The following is a 15385-nucleotide window of genomic DNA, read 5'->3' as shown; positions in this document are numbered from 1 at the left end:
ACTTAATTTTACTCATTCATGTCTCCACTTACCAGAAAGCCTTTTGCAATTCTTTATATAGAGAAAACTAGAAAACTCAAATAATATTAAATAGGAAAAAAAATACAAAAAATAATTCCTTTCAAATAGGAAAAAAATTAAAAAGCATCATAATAAAGAATAAAAAAAAAGTAAAAATAGGAAAATATATATCTTTCTAAAAAAGCTCATGCGTTAGTTTTCTCGAGTTAGAAGAAATATGTCCTCGAGATCAATCTTCCATTAAAAATTATCCTCCATATAAAACATCATTTTGTGCATGAGCCATCCCATTGTGGATCCCTAGCACCTTTATGTAAGCCATCCTATCATGGATCCATAACACAAAACCTTTATGCAGGCCACCTTTTCATGAATCTCTAACATAATATATTTGTGTGGGTCATCTCATCATGCGTCCCACCCCTAGGATCTTAAATCACAACAACTAATATAGACAAAAACAAAATACTAATTCATAAATGCTTTTTTTTTCAAGGGAAATCTCCTCATCCTTTTCTACATATGCACGTCCCATTTTAGAAACATCTTCCAGCCATGATTGTTTTGTAGCACACAATAAAACGAAATAACCACCAATGATCATTAGGCTCTGATACCAGCTGATGCAGACCTAAGCTAATAGGACATCAACAACATAAAAAACACATAAATATTTGATGAGCAAAAAGTGTTGATGTAAACCCAAAATATGCATTATTATTCTTTGAAAAATAAGTATATGGTGGCTACCTCCTCAAGAGATTTACAAGACTTTTAAATAGAAAGAAAAACATTACCTCTACTAAAAATCAACTAAAATTTCAAAAGCATAAAGGAGATTAAAAACAAAATCCGAATTAAAATAATAAAACCATAAAAACTTAGGGAATATAATAAAATTGGCCACAACAGCATCTTATGGGCCTAATTCTAGGAGATTCAACGATTCAATTAGTGATAAAATGGACTTTTAAAGAAAAATTGTTTGTAGAATTACCTGGAAAAATTCAAGAGCATAATCCTAATACTAGATCTTTTGTTATCGTCATTTTAAGTTTCTAACCTAGTTTAGAGCTACCAGATATTCCCTTAAACATAGATATATCCCACTAATCCATAAAAGTATTTGGTGGATCATCCACATAGTCTGCATGGGTCAAATCATTTTGTAGTTGTGTCAGATCCTCGCTTGAATGCTTAAAATTGTCAATTTCCACAAGCCTTGTTGCATCACTATCATATACGCCACTCTCCTAACAGACATGATTCCTGGGTTTCTAAGAATAGATCTTGGATTTGATTTGTTGTAAGGTAAGTTTGTGAGCACATCCTCTTCTCATCACAATTCTTGTTTACGCCTCCCCTCATAGTTGATCCATTTGCTCAATTAAGTTTGCTATGAAATGCTCTCGTCAACTAAATCTCTTTGATAGGGTTTTTAATGTTGCCTCCTGTGCCCTTATAGTGTTCTAGATGACCTCAATTTCTACATTGTGGGGTGGCAACTGGTTGCTAATACCTATGTTCATCAAGCAGGCTAACATATTATAATATTGGTTGATGCAACGGATAGTGCTAGGGTTTCTCAAACCTAAAATTTTACAACTTTAAATTGGAGAGAAAATACTAAGATTTCTCAAGCTTAGAGAAAACTCTCAATTGAAAAGTTACGAATAATTTTTTTATTAATAAATCTCTTATGCCCTGAAAATAAAACAAATAACATGAGTTATATCAATACAAGACCTAAAATTTTTATAAGAAATTTTTTTTATTAAAAGTTACTTGGCTAATAAAATCTAATTAGTATTAGAATTCTTAAACTAAAAAAATCCTAGGAAATTTAAATAATGAAATAAATATTATAATAAAAATAATTATGCCATAAAATGAGAAGAAAAAAAAATATCGAACAACGTCAAGCTAGACAAAAGTTTCAAATGACAAAGACCGAGATATATAGGTAGCTTTATCTAAAGCTCAAGGGTATATTATACTGTCAACTTGTTTCATCTCTGTATATTACAGGAAGAGACTATTATGCCGAATTGAGGTCACACACACATTATATATTTCAATTCAATTGCAAGTCATCTTCCGATTTCCTATACTTTCTCAAACATCTCCACTAAAAAATATTAAAAAAAATGATAAAAAAAGAGAAAAAGGCAAGAGCTTTGAAATCAAGCTACGATATACTGTTCTTTGAATGAGCTCAAAACCCGACTAACCAGTCAGCAGAAGCTTCAACTTGGCATCCTTGCGCGTACATGAGGATACCGATCAACCCTGCCATACCAGCGTCATTTCAGAGCTCCATTCTGAACTCTCAAATGGTGTGTATATCCCTTTCTATTCACAAGATACGGGTGCCAACGGCTAGCATTTTGTTCAGAGAACAGCATTTGAAGCTAGTCTTGGGCTTCATCTTCGTTCAATGAGAAGATATCAACAGGGGAGCATGTGCAGTCAACAAGACTAGGAGCCAATCTACCATTTGAAGAACCTAGTGGATTATCTAGATACACCACAATGACAGTGATATCATCGTGGATACGGCGTCTCCCTCCTCTTCCAATTCTTTTTATATCATCATATCTCATTTCTGTTTTCCTTGCAGCCTCCTGGATGGCAGCTCTCACCAATCGCTTTGCTATTCCCTGTAAAGAAAGGACGCAGTCGTTTTTCAGAACAAACAGAAACATCTTTTTGCCACCAGCATCATTAGTTATGGTTAAGACTATTTACTTACCAAAAGGTGAAAGAAGTTTTCAAAAGCAAGTGCAAAGAAACAAATTATGAAGCAAAAATTTACAAAAACAAATAAAAGGGGAGACATTACAAATCGGGGGCTTCTCGAAACTATATCGACGGCTGTTTTGTCACTCATTTGCTCCCAAAGACCATCCGATGCAAATATCAAGAACAAGTCTTGTGGCTTTAGCTTTCTCATCAGTATTGATGGTTCTGCCGTCATCACAGGCCTTGTTAAAGGAAAAGGAAATCCAAATGGCTGGAAAAGAGGACCTCTGTTGAATTCAGGTTTCTTTAAATAGACGTCTCCTATTGATCTTGAAACCTGCAGTAGAGAAGTTTTAAATAAACCTAGTGCATCACAAGCTGTAGACTGTCACTAGAAAATTTAACGAGTCGCTGATTTCAATCGACAACACTGCACCTGCTTGTAGTTCATAAAAAAGTCTAGAAGCTCAAATTATTGCAGTCATGCAGCATAACTTACGCTTGATACCATTAGAGCCACAGAACTTGTATTATAACTCCAAGTTACAAAATAAAGTGCAGATGCTTGCCATGCTTCACAAATGTCCAGTTCGCCTATGTTATGGCTACTGTTGGAACACAGAGCTTTATATATTGAAACACACATCTTATGAACCATTCTTCAAACTACTCCGATCTAAGAAAAGGTAGCCAGCATGTAAAACTACGGGGAGGAGAATGTTTTACCCTTTCCCATTTGAGAAACACGATGTGACTAGCAAAGACAAGTTACGGAAGTTCAGGTAAGGACTTTAAAAAGTTCTGTTTCATGCACTCTTCACAAAGTATTATTTGTAAACTTTAGAGAATTGTTTTCAAGATATTATTGGGAAGATGTTGGCATGGAATATAGATAATAATTTCTATACCTTCAACGAAAAGAGGTAGATTGTTTCAAGGTTCTAGAGATCAAACTTATCTTGAAAACATTTCATAAGTAATCACCAGGACAAGAAGCATAGCCATGAAACTACCACAAAATAAAACCGCAATAGTACAGGTGAAAAATGAGAAAATATCAAGAAATATGGAGCATGCGCACTTTTTGCAAGAGAAGGAAACACAGATATACCATTTAAATCTAATAATCTCTCAGTAATTTTCTAATCCATTGACTTTGCAAGTCTGATTCTAAATGAAGTTGGGAATGAAACACGTGACTAGCTATAAACTCCATTGGAATACAGAGAGGAATTACCAAGCAAAAGTACAATAACCAAGTGTAGACTGACAGAGGAATCATAAAAGAGTCAGAAGAGTCAGGTTCATGGTCCTAGCAGTCAGGGCCCGAAGAACATGTCCCTTGAAGCACAAGAATGCTTATTAAAAATTAAACTCATCATTGACGAGAAATTAATGACAGAATGCAAACTTAAGATGGTGACTGTGTCCAACATCAGCATTCAAAGGCATTTTGTATCGCTGCAGGATCAAATACTAACAAAATATTAAGCATAACAGCTGCATAGCGTGACAAAATAAAGAATTTAGCACAGATTCATTAAATCTTTAGTTTAAGCTTGCGTCGATCCAAACCAGTTTACGCAATCGCTGCTCATGCTGGACCAAGTTCTATTAGATAAATGCAAAACCAAGAGAATTTCGACATCCACTATGAAGCAGGAGTGCTAAAAAATTGACACCTGAATTATGCCCTTTATCCGCCAAACTCCTTGAGTATAAACCACAATATGTGCATCGTCAGGATGGAGTGCCTCCACCTCCTTCCTCACCTCCTCATCGCTGACATTGTGATCAGTAGTTAACCTTTCTGCCACCACTGCACTATTTTCCTTGCCTTCAGATACTTTTCTACCAAGCACTACTCTCGAGTCCCCGAGATTTGCCACATATAAAACATCATTTGATATTGCCCCAACAAGGCAGCAAGAACCCACAGATGCCATCTGAGGCCGAGCTATCCATGATTGCTTTACAAAATGTAAGAATTCCATTTCTGTAGCATCAAATGCCTTTCTTATCGCCTCTGCAGATAATCCTCCTTGTTCTGTTGCAAACTCTGATAGCGAAAACCATTGAATTAAAAGCAAGACGAATAAAGAAATGAAAAATACTAAAACATTGTCCAATTGAGTTACTATATTGTTTTGATTTAACCAACATGGAATTGCCTATAATAACGATGACCCAAAAACATAAGGTTTTACATTTTACTGTTGACAATTTTATTTTTTTTCAAGTATTCTCACAATATCAATAATCCAACTACCCACTTTTTTTTTTCTTTTCCTGCACCTTCCCGGAGACCAAACTCGGCAAAATTATGCAGACGAAAACCAAAGAAGCTAAAGCCTTGGTCTATTTTCTTTTGATAGTTTTTTTCCAGTTCAAATTCCAAAAAATGCAACACGGGCCAAAGCAGAACCAAAGCTCCACCAAAGTGGAATAAGAAAACGGTAAACATTACGAAAAATTAAGATCATAAAACCTTTCATTTTATTCTACTTTCCCACTCTCTCCCATGAACCAAACAAGCTCTATAAAACTTAAAAAACCAAAAAAATAAAAACAAAGAAGCAGAACTCACTATGGAGGAAAGGGAACAAATGGTGGGTGAGAAAGCGAGAAGCCTCAGGGCCACCATGGCCATCATAAACACCAACATAAGTAGCAGAAGGAGAAGTGAACACTTGTCCCTGGTCCTCAAGCAAGGAGTTAGCTTGAACCACAGCAATTGAATAATCTCCACAAGCATAAGGTTTCAAGTCCACATGCCATAATAGCCCATCTCCACCACCCTCCCCTCGTAAACATCTCATTAATGGCCTTGAACACATCTCCAACAAAATGCCCTTTTAATGAAAATCACTCTCTTTGTCTCTGTGTTTGATTTATGAGTAGTCTAGGTGCCCAAACTGAGGACAGAGAAGTGGGGGGGGGGGGTATTGGGATTTGAGACGGTTGGAATAGTGTCTTGAGAATGGTTCAAAGTAAACGGTTAGGGCGTGGACTGAGAAAAACTTGTCTTCAGCTTTTGTCAGATTAGAATCTAATTGGCTTGGTGTTTTCTCTCAGACCAATGCCTGTTTTTTCTGTTTCTGTGACTTTTCTCCTTTTCTTCACCTGACTGATTGGTTATTGCCTGCTGGGTGTTTGGCATTGAGGGCAGTGGTAGCCGTAGGTGTAAGTTTTCATAACGGTAGTTTTTAAAATAGTTAAAAGTTTTTCAGAACGGTGAGGATTAGGTAGAAGTGTTTGGTTAAATATACAATTAAAAACGAGGTTATATTGAAAACAATTAAGAATTTATAAAATATACATTTAGTTTTCATTCATCTATTATATATATATATATATATATATATATATATATATATATATATATTATAGCTTTATAATAAAATACAGTAAAAAAAGCCAACTTTAGGCCTTTTGAGCTAAAAAGTGTCTTCAAATCGATACTTATTCTATTTTGATGACAAATTCATTTACAATAAATCCATAATGATTCAGAAAGTGATTGATTTCTTAATTTTATTTTTATTTTTTGTTAATTTTTAGGGTAATATAATTCGACTTTGAACTTTGAAGAACTTAAATGAAATTACATATATAGTTGACGGAGTGATTTGTAGTTCTCCCATATTTTTATGTTCTCCACCTCGCTTCCCAAATGGACTGAATATTTCCCATCGTTTGTCTCCCCTGCGGGAAGTTTTATTTTTTTTATTTTTTTTTTTCTGTGTTTCATCATTCAAGAATATTTATTTTCCATGGAAGTCGGCGTAGATATATCTGTTTACAAGACCTAAGAACCATGACGTCGAAATTCTTTTGTTTGAACTTTGAACAAAAGCCAAGAAACTAGCCCTTCTCTAGAATAACGATTAGTCCTTGACGTATGGAACGTGTTGCTCCTCTTTTTCTTTCCTCCATAGGTTTTACCAAGTAGTCGACGGAGACGGCTGTTGTTTTTTCTTGCTTCATTGCCCGATATTATGCGTCTCTGCTCATAGTTATAACCAATGTTTCTTTCAAAAATTTATTTTTTTTATTAACGTTGATGTCCAGACTAGTTTGCGCGTATCTCAACTAATCTTGTGAGTCCTAAAATTAATGATTATATAAACTTCCAGTGACCATTATATGAACAATCACAAAACTCGAACATAAAATCATAAAAATAACAAATCTCTTAATATTAAACCCTTACCATTTAACCATTTCTTAGATGATTTGTTTCTTCCAAAATTTGCTTTGATTGATTGTAGCGTGAAACACTACAAGAAATGATTTGTCAATCTTCTTCCGGACTTTACATGTAATTTACGAGCATAATTTACGGCTGAATAATTGACTGATGAAATTCTGGGTGATATTACAGAATGAACAATAGTTTCTTATTATTTTGGGCTGTAGGAGTTCCTCCAATCTAACATATCACACTATCATATTGTTTATCAGAAAGATAATAATTATGCGATAAACCATTTACTAATCAATTGAATAATAATTAATTTTCTAATCAATATGCTATATGTTCTTCGTTTCTTCCTCTAAACTAAAAAAATCTACAATTAGATACATAATTTCAAGAAAAAATAAATAGTAAACTTGCAAAATCAAATGAATTGTACATATTTTAAGATTTAAACCTTAAAAAAGAGTGAATGTGTCTCCCTTAATACCAAGCAAAAGCGAAAACATGAAGGTAATAGAATGCTTGTAAAAGAAAGAAAGAAAAAAAAAAAAAGCAGTACTGAAAAAATAGATAAAATAAATAGATAAAGAAAATTTTATATCACCCTTTTTTCCTAGTAATTAGATGGCCTGTTTATAATAATATAAAATTTAAAGTATCATATAAATATCTAATTATAATCATATAGATATTGTTTTTATTAAATAAGGAGCTCACATATTTAATTTTAATACAAAATAAATTTTTTGAATAAACTTATATAAGATATAGACTCATTATATTTAGTCTGAGCTTTTATATCTTGTAAATACTGATGTATTGTTTGGTAATAAAGATGAAATGTTAAAAATAGGAATTCAAGATTTATTCCTACTTTGTGAGGATTTGGTTGTAAGGAAGGAAGAGAGAATAGGAATGAAGAGTGGAAATGAAAATGTAAATTAAATATAATTTTATATGTGGAAGGAAAAAATAAAAATAAGAAATGAGAATGTGATTTTTTTTATTAAAAAAATCATTGTTCATTGTACAACAATTGTCTCCACCACTATCATTAACGTGATGATAATTTTTTTTATAATTATATGATTATCATTTTAAAATATTTTTCATGTTGAAATGTATTAAAATAATATTTTTAATTATTTTTAAAAATTTATTTTAAAGATCAACGCATCAAAATGATTTAAAATATATATAAAAAATAAATTTTATTAAAAAAAATAAATTTTAATGGAACAAGTTTCCAAATGCCTCACCATTATACCCATGGCCACCATCTTAACTTATTCCACTACCATTTTTGTTTTCTTTAGAATATATTATTGATATCAGTATGCTACTAACACTATCCTACCATCATCTTTTTTATACCACCACCACAAACTCTAGTGTCACTATGATATCATCACAATTGAAATCATTTATTTAATTATTATTAATTTTCATCTTAAAAATAGTATTATCAATTTTATATTTCATTGTTATTGTTTTGAGCAGAGTATTAGAAATAAATGTCATTTTTATTTTTTATTTTTCATTCTTATCCCTCCATTTCCATTCAGTTATTGTATTTCTTGTATACAAATGACATCTAAAAATATTGTGTCATTATACGTTCCATAATTTATGCAAAGAATATTAGCAGGTTCAATATTTGGATCATGGAAAGCAACAATGCCTAATTTCCATAAAAGAAATAGAAATTACTAAATTATTGGCATGTGCTATATTACAAGTTAGACCAAAAACAATTAATATGAAAAACTATTTAGGCATTACTAATATTTTTCTAATAACAAAAAAAAAATTAAACCGTATGAGAACTGACTAGATATAACCTGGTCGACTTAACGGGTTCAAAGATAGTCGGGACCATAAGTAAAAACATACTTTGACTCAAAATAAATATTTAAGATATTTTAAAAAAAATATTAAGACAACAACATATTGAATCGATTCGGATCAACTCGAGTTAACATCTAAATCCACATGTCAAGTCACAAAACTATGATAATCCTATAGAAAGAAAATAAAAAATATATATATTAAGCCTTGTTGTTACCCATTTTTTTGATCTCCACAAAAAAAAAAAAAGAGAAAACTAAAAAAAACAATTATCAGAAGAAAACCCAAAAACTATATATGTATATAGCAGTAAGAAGAGAATGTCGAAGCGCCTAGAAAATTATCAAAGATTGGTTGAGAAAGTTTAAAAATACAAAGATTAAAATTTGACAATATATTTTTAACTGATGAAGATTCTATTGACAAAGAAAATTCAATTTAAGGAAGAAAAGTTCAAAATCAAATGTTATGAAGGGTTTGAATGCAAAAAAAGCTGTTTTTAAGTCAATTTAGGCTTTAATTGGAAGAGATTAAAGTTTAGGGGTCAAATTATAATTTTTAAGAGTTAATTTGGTCAAATCAAGGGTTAATTGCATAAATATTAAAGTTTTATGGTCAATTAGAAACTTGATTGAAGGAATCTAGAACCAAGGACCAAACTGGAAGAGGCACGTAAATATAGGTGCTGGATTTGATTGAATTAGGGGCTAAATTGAAGAAATTAAAAGTTTATTGATTAATTGAGGGTCAAATTCATAAATTCAAAACCAAGGATCAAAGTGAAAAAGACGGCCAACTTCAAGGCTAACATTTGAATTTGGTAGGGATGAAATTGAATTGATTCTTAAAATCAAAATTGCAATTGAGGACTTGATTGAATTAATACAAAATTAAGGATTGATTTGAAAATTGACAAATTTTGGCGCCTTTTTCTTTTAAATGAAACGACGTGTTTTTTTTCAAAATGATGTCGTTTCATTCATTATTTATTTTTTAAAAAAAAAAAAAAGATGCTCCAAATGGTACCTTTTTTAATGGCATTATGCATCTTCTTCTTCCTCTAGATGCACACAGGCAAGGGAAAAAGAAGATTGTTCCCCTACATTACCTCTCTCCCTTTCTCTCTGAGAAATCCAAAAAAACCCGACACAACCCACACCCATAGCCTACCACAATTTGAAAAAAAAAAAAAAAGCAGAGGGGACAAGCCTTGCGGACAGCCCTAAGGCGGTCACCTAACCACCCTACCCATTCGACGCAATTGGACAGAGTAGAGTGGCTCTCTCCCCACACCCTTTATAAATACCAGAGGAGAAAATGAAAACTTAGAGGATGAACAAAGAGGAGGTATAACCAAGAGAAACACAGGGGACGACCAGAAAGGAGAAGACAACAAAAGAGAACTAGATAAAAAAACAGAAAGAGGGAGATGAAACGAAAAGAACAAGACAAAGAAAAAAGAATGAAAAGGAGGATGAAAAAGAGAGAGAGAGAGGTCAGAATAGAGAAAAAATAAGAAAAAACAGAAACTAAGAAGAGGTCGAGTATAGAAGAACAAAAAGAAAACACAAGAGAAGAGAAATAAGAGAAAAATAAAGCACATAGAGAATAAGAGGTAATCACCGACTAGTGAAGTAGCTCCTAGTACACGGCCATCTCGTTGGGAATAAAAACCACTAGGGCCACCATCAGCACCACTGGGAGCTGTTGCCATATTAGTTTCCCTTCCCCTTCTTTCTCCTTCTTCTTATCTTTTTTCGGCATCATCTTCACTAGCAAATTATAATTCACTCTCTAGTATTCACGTAGCATGTGAAAAGTGGAGAGTTCATTATTTATGGGTCGCACTAGGGCCGACCCAAACCAAAATGTGTTGTGTCAAGTCCGACCCAATCTTCTTTAAAATAGTTTTGTTGGGCTGACATCGAGTCAACCCCTATTTTAGACCGATATTGGCCCAACTATTTGGGTTGAACTCAGCCCAGCCAGGTTGGGCTCAACCTATATTATTGGGCCAAGCTCATCCCTATATATTATTTTCAAATAAATTTTAATTTTATTGCGTATTTTTCTACTAATTTTGATTAATTATGGTTTGTATTTTTATACTGTAAAAATACAAATCCAATATTAAAATACCCGATTTTTTCTGAAATGTTGCAAAACAATTATATAGAAAATAAAAAAAAATGTATTGGTTTCATACATACGGCCAAGTCTCTTAAGTTTATAAGAAACTTTCATATAACAAAAAATTCAAAAAAATATATTTATCATCATGCATTTTGAGCTTTAATAAATAATTTATTAAAGTCGTGGGAACTAATCCAATATTTTAAAAAATACCAAAAAAAAATATTTTGTTTCTTTTAATATCTGAGATTACAAACTTATACATAAGACGTATTTCTAATATTAAATAAAGTTAGATCTTTTTTTTATCGATATTAGAACAGTTAGATTTTACCCGATAAGATAAAGATCTCCTTACCTAGGAGGACTTTTCTAAGATAATGATCTCCTTACCAGGAAAGACTTTTCTTAAACCTTAAACAAAGCAACCATTAGAAAACATGAAAATACCTTAGTTTATATCAAATAATTAAACAATGCAATTTACCTTAGATAAGGCGTATTTGGGGTGTTAATACATTCCCTTTACGCAATTAATCTTCATGGCTAATCTCTAAGACTAATTAGGATTTCTAATTATCAAAATACTAAATGGCAACTTACATCCCCTCTTTCCACTGATAAGACAAGCAATCCTTGTCTCCTCTTTTATCTCATAATTTATACATCCTAGAGTGGAAGCATCGTCGCGACGCTATACATGTGCGACAAGCCTAATTTAAAATAAACACAATGTTGAAGGATAAATTTTTTTTAAGAAAATAAAGTCTATAAGAAAAAAGGAGAAAAAATTAGAGACATCTGAGTTAAGTAATCAAACTTGTGGTTTAGGTCATGATAATGAGATAACCTTATAGAAAGTAAATTAAAAACAATTATAGAGATCAATTCCCAATAAAGCTAATGTTGAATGATGAAATTAGAATTAAAACATTAATTAAAAAAACATAAAAAAAAAAAGAACTTCAGTCAACCTAAGTTAATTTGTTAAACCCCCTTGACACAAGTTATGAGATGAAGACAACCTTATAGAAAGCAACCTAAAACAAATCATAAGACTATGATAACCTCATACAAAAGTCAATTATAAAATCTGATCTCTAATAAATCTAATATTAAAAGATGAAATTGATGTTAGTTTAGTATGTCTTGTAGCCAATCGGTTGGTTACACGTGACAATATTATATTCATGTAAATACATTTTTATTATTAATAAAGACTTAATTTATCTTTAATATTCATATAATATTAGATTAATGAATCTAAAGTATTGATAAAGTCTATGAGACAAAAATATTTTGCAAAGGAGATTATAAAGTTATTATAATTATAGGATTCTTATTGCATCAAAGCATTGTTCATAAAATGTTCCTAGTTGATGCTTTCTTAAATTTTGGATATTCATTAAAGTTGTAAAGATCAATACATATTATATTCTTTCTTTTATGAAAAGGAGCAGTTGTTATCATAAGCTGAGGTATAAGGTACTTGTTATAAGACAATATACTTCATGCTCATTATATAAAGAACAAACATGATTTAACATGACAAACATACTTTATGCTTTAATGTTAAATCAAAATATTATTGATGAAAAGATATTAATTACGTTGAGAAACTAATCACTGAAAGATTAAGTCAAACCACTAATGACTTTTCTAATATTTGGAGGATTATGATACATTGCTAGACGATGCACCTGATCTTTAAATATAAATTAATTAATTGTTGAATTGATAATAAATTAAATTGTTGAATTTATTTAATTCTATTTAATTATAATTTATATTTATATTTAGACTAATATATTAGGAACCTAATAAGTCATACACATTAAGAACCATTGGTCAGAAATTAAACTAAGATGATTTAATTTTAATTAAGCACTTGATTAAAATATATTTTATAAATTAAGGACTAGAATATAATTAATACAAGGATTATATTTCTAAACCTAGAAAAAACCAAATAAGGACTTGATTGATTAAATTTAAAAAATTATCCTTAAATAATATATGGATATTATTTAAAGAGTAAATAAATATTTTATCATTTATAGAGTTTTTAGGATTTCCTATCAATATAAAGCTAAGCCTATTATTTTGAAAGCAAAAAGGATAAGTAGTTGTTTATTTAACAGAAGAACTATGTAAATACAATTTTAAAGTTAACACTCTCTTTAGGCATAGCAATCCTTCTCTTTTAAATAGAAATTTAAGAGATTTTTCACGAATAATTTGTGTGGATTATCATTGAAATCCAGAATAATTTGTGTGGATTATCATTGGAATCCAGAAAATTATATGGCTTATAATGATTAATAATACAAAAATACAAGATTGACATATATCTATCTTATAAAAGCATATGGGAAACCACTAAAAAATTGATCAGTATAATAGGACTGAAAGATAGTGTTTTCTAAATAGATGTTGTCAATAAAAGTTATGCGAGTTTTTTTTCTTAAACACTTCATTCTATTAATTTCCAAAAGGATTAATAAAACATTTACGTATCTTTTTATATAAGCTAGGAGTGATTTGGGAAATCTATTTTATATCATGTAGAGCTTTATGTAGGTTTTATATATATATATTTTCTTTTTATATGGATTATTGAAAAATTAAATAAATATTTTAATGGATTTAGTGCTGTTGTGTGTAAGAATGAAATGTAATTTTTTATATATTTTTGAAGAAAAGAACAACAACAAAGAGACGAGAGAAATTAATTGCATTCTCGTGATGTAAGTGAATTCATCATTTCGTGTCCATGGTTTCTCTAAAACAAATGGTGCACGGCAAGAAATCTAATAATCAAGGAATGGACAAACAATAATGGACAATACATGTGATCAGAGGGCAACGAGCAGATTATGTATGGATTAGAACATGATAAGAACAATAGGCTTTATTTATTTACTCTTTTTTCTTCTTTTCTTTTCTTTTTTCAATGGCTTGTCGCTTCTGCTCTCCGAGTTGAATCGTTAAGCAATAAGAATCCTTAAATCTTAACCTTACCCTTACTTACTTGACAGACCACCCAATAATTAAGATTTATAAGTTAATTCTTGGTTATAGTCTTCTAACATGTAATATGATATTTATTGATTTTGCTAAGTTTATATGAGTTTGATCAAGTTTCGCTGATTTTATTAGTTTTTAAGTTATAATTTAATTTAACATGTTAGATATATGCTAATTCATAAAATTATAAAATTTTAAAAACCAACTTACTTTTTTAAAAACATTGATATCAATCCTTTAAAATTATCCCAAGAGGGTAAAAGTTATTTCAAGGGGGTAAGAGAACAATCCATGGATTCCACGTGATAATTAGGAGGAAGAAGGCATCATGTATTTTCTTGTTTGAAATTGCTAATCTCGATAAAACGGTAGATGTTCAAAATTTTTGTATTACCCTTAGGACTTACTGCTTTGTTGCAGCGGGGGGTAGCTTTAGCCTGAGCCTAGCAGCTTCTTCTTTTTCTTTTTTTTTCTTTTGTTTTTTTTTTTTTTTTTTTTTGCTTCTTTTGCTAGCTAGGGCTTGGATTTTACAATTGAGAAGAACAATTAAAAAAAAAAACAGTTGGAAAGAAAGAGATGTTCCAAATGTGCTAGAAGCTTATCCATATAAACATCTGATTGGATCTTAGTGAATAGTTGTAATAATTCTGTCTCTTGTCTTTTTTCTGTAAATGACATGGACTTGATCCAAAAAATTGGGAATCTTATAATACTTTTCTTTAGTAAATTCTACGTCTTTTTGTTAATGTGTTGTATGATTTTGTTTTTTTAATATTTTGTATTAAAATATATATTTTTATATTTTTATATTTTTAATATTAATACATCAAAAAATATATATAAAATATTATTTTTCTATTTATTTAGACAAAAAAAAAACACTTTTAAAAACAAAAAAAATTATAATACCGAACTAACATATCAAATTAAATCTCTCTTTTGAAATTAATTGAAAATATCTAATTACATGAAATAAGGGATATTGGTATGATGTTTATGACTATTAAATTTGAAGAAAATAATAAATTCAATGCCATATCTAGAATAAAAGTAAATAAGAAATTAGTTTCTGTAACCATCTAGTAGGTGGTTCAATGGTAAAAAATTAAAACTAAAGGGTTTGTTTCTCCTGTGGTCTCAGATTCAAGCCCTGTGGTTACTAATATAATGGTCACTAGAGAATTACATGGTCATTAATTTCACAGCCCGTGAGATTAATCGAAGTACGCGCAAGCTGACCCGAACACTCTCGTTAATAAAAATAAAATAATTAGTTTCTCTAATTTTGCAAAACTAGTTTGTAAATTTATTTGTAACTTAATACTCTTTATCCATTTCATGTTTTTTAAAAAAAAATTATTTTGTTCTTAAAAAATAGTGAAGGAAAAAAAGTAGATGATATGGAATGATCAA

The 15385-nt window shown here is 30.6% G+C and overlaps 1 protein-coding gene across 1 annotated transcript; it reads right to left on the bottom strand.

Moving 5' to 3' along the window:
* Nucleotides 1-1979: 1979 nt before the first annotated feature.
* LOC118047822 (probable protein phosphatase 2C 63) lies at nucleotides 1980-5930 on the bottom strand. The gene is made up of 4 exons (XM_035057225.2): nucleotides 5351-5930; nucleotides 4446-4822; nucleotides 2864-3100; nucleotides 1980-2681 (listed from the first exon to the last, which is right to left on the bottom strand). Exons 1-4 carry the CDS (start codon nucleotides 5598-5600, stop codon nucleotides 2433-2435), a joined length of 1113 nt encoding a protein of 370 aa, XP_034913116.1. The 5' UTR covers nucleotides 5601-5930; the 3' UTR covers nucleotides 1980-2432.
* Between the last annotated feature and the right edge of the window lie 9455 nt (nucleotides 5931-15385).

Source organism: Populus alba, chromosome 7 (genome assembly GCF_005239225.2).
Source record: "Populus alba chromosome 7, ASM523922v2, whole genome shotgun sequence".
NCBI classification, from domain to species: domain Eukaryota; kingdom Viridiplantae; phylum Streptophyta; class Magnoliopsida; order Malpighiales; family Salicaceae; genus Populus; species Populus alba.
This window is presented reverse-complemented; position numbering and strand designations above follow the sequence as displayed.

Bases quoted from the DNA above. Each gene is read 5' to 3' on its own strand.
- LOC118047822 (XM_035057225.2), bottom strand. From the start codon at position 5,600: ATGTGTTCAAGGCCATTAATGAGATGTTTACGAGGGGAGGGTGGTGGA. The intron at 4,823-5,350 runs GTGAGTTCTGCT...TTTCGCTATCAG, and splicing joins TTTGTTCCCTTTCCTCCATA to AGTTTGCAACAGAACAAGGA. The intron at 3,101-4,445 runs GTGTCAATTTTT...TCTCTACTGCAG, and splicing joins GGATAAAGGGCATAATTCAG to GTTTCAAGATCAATAGGAGA.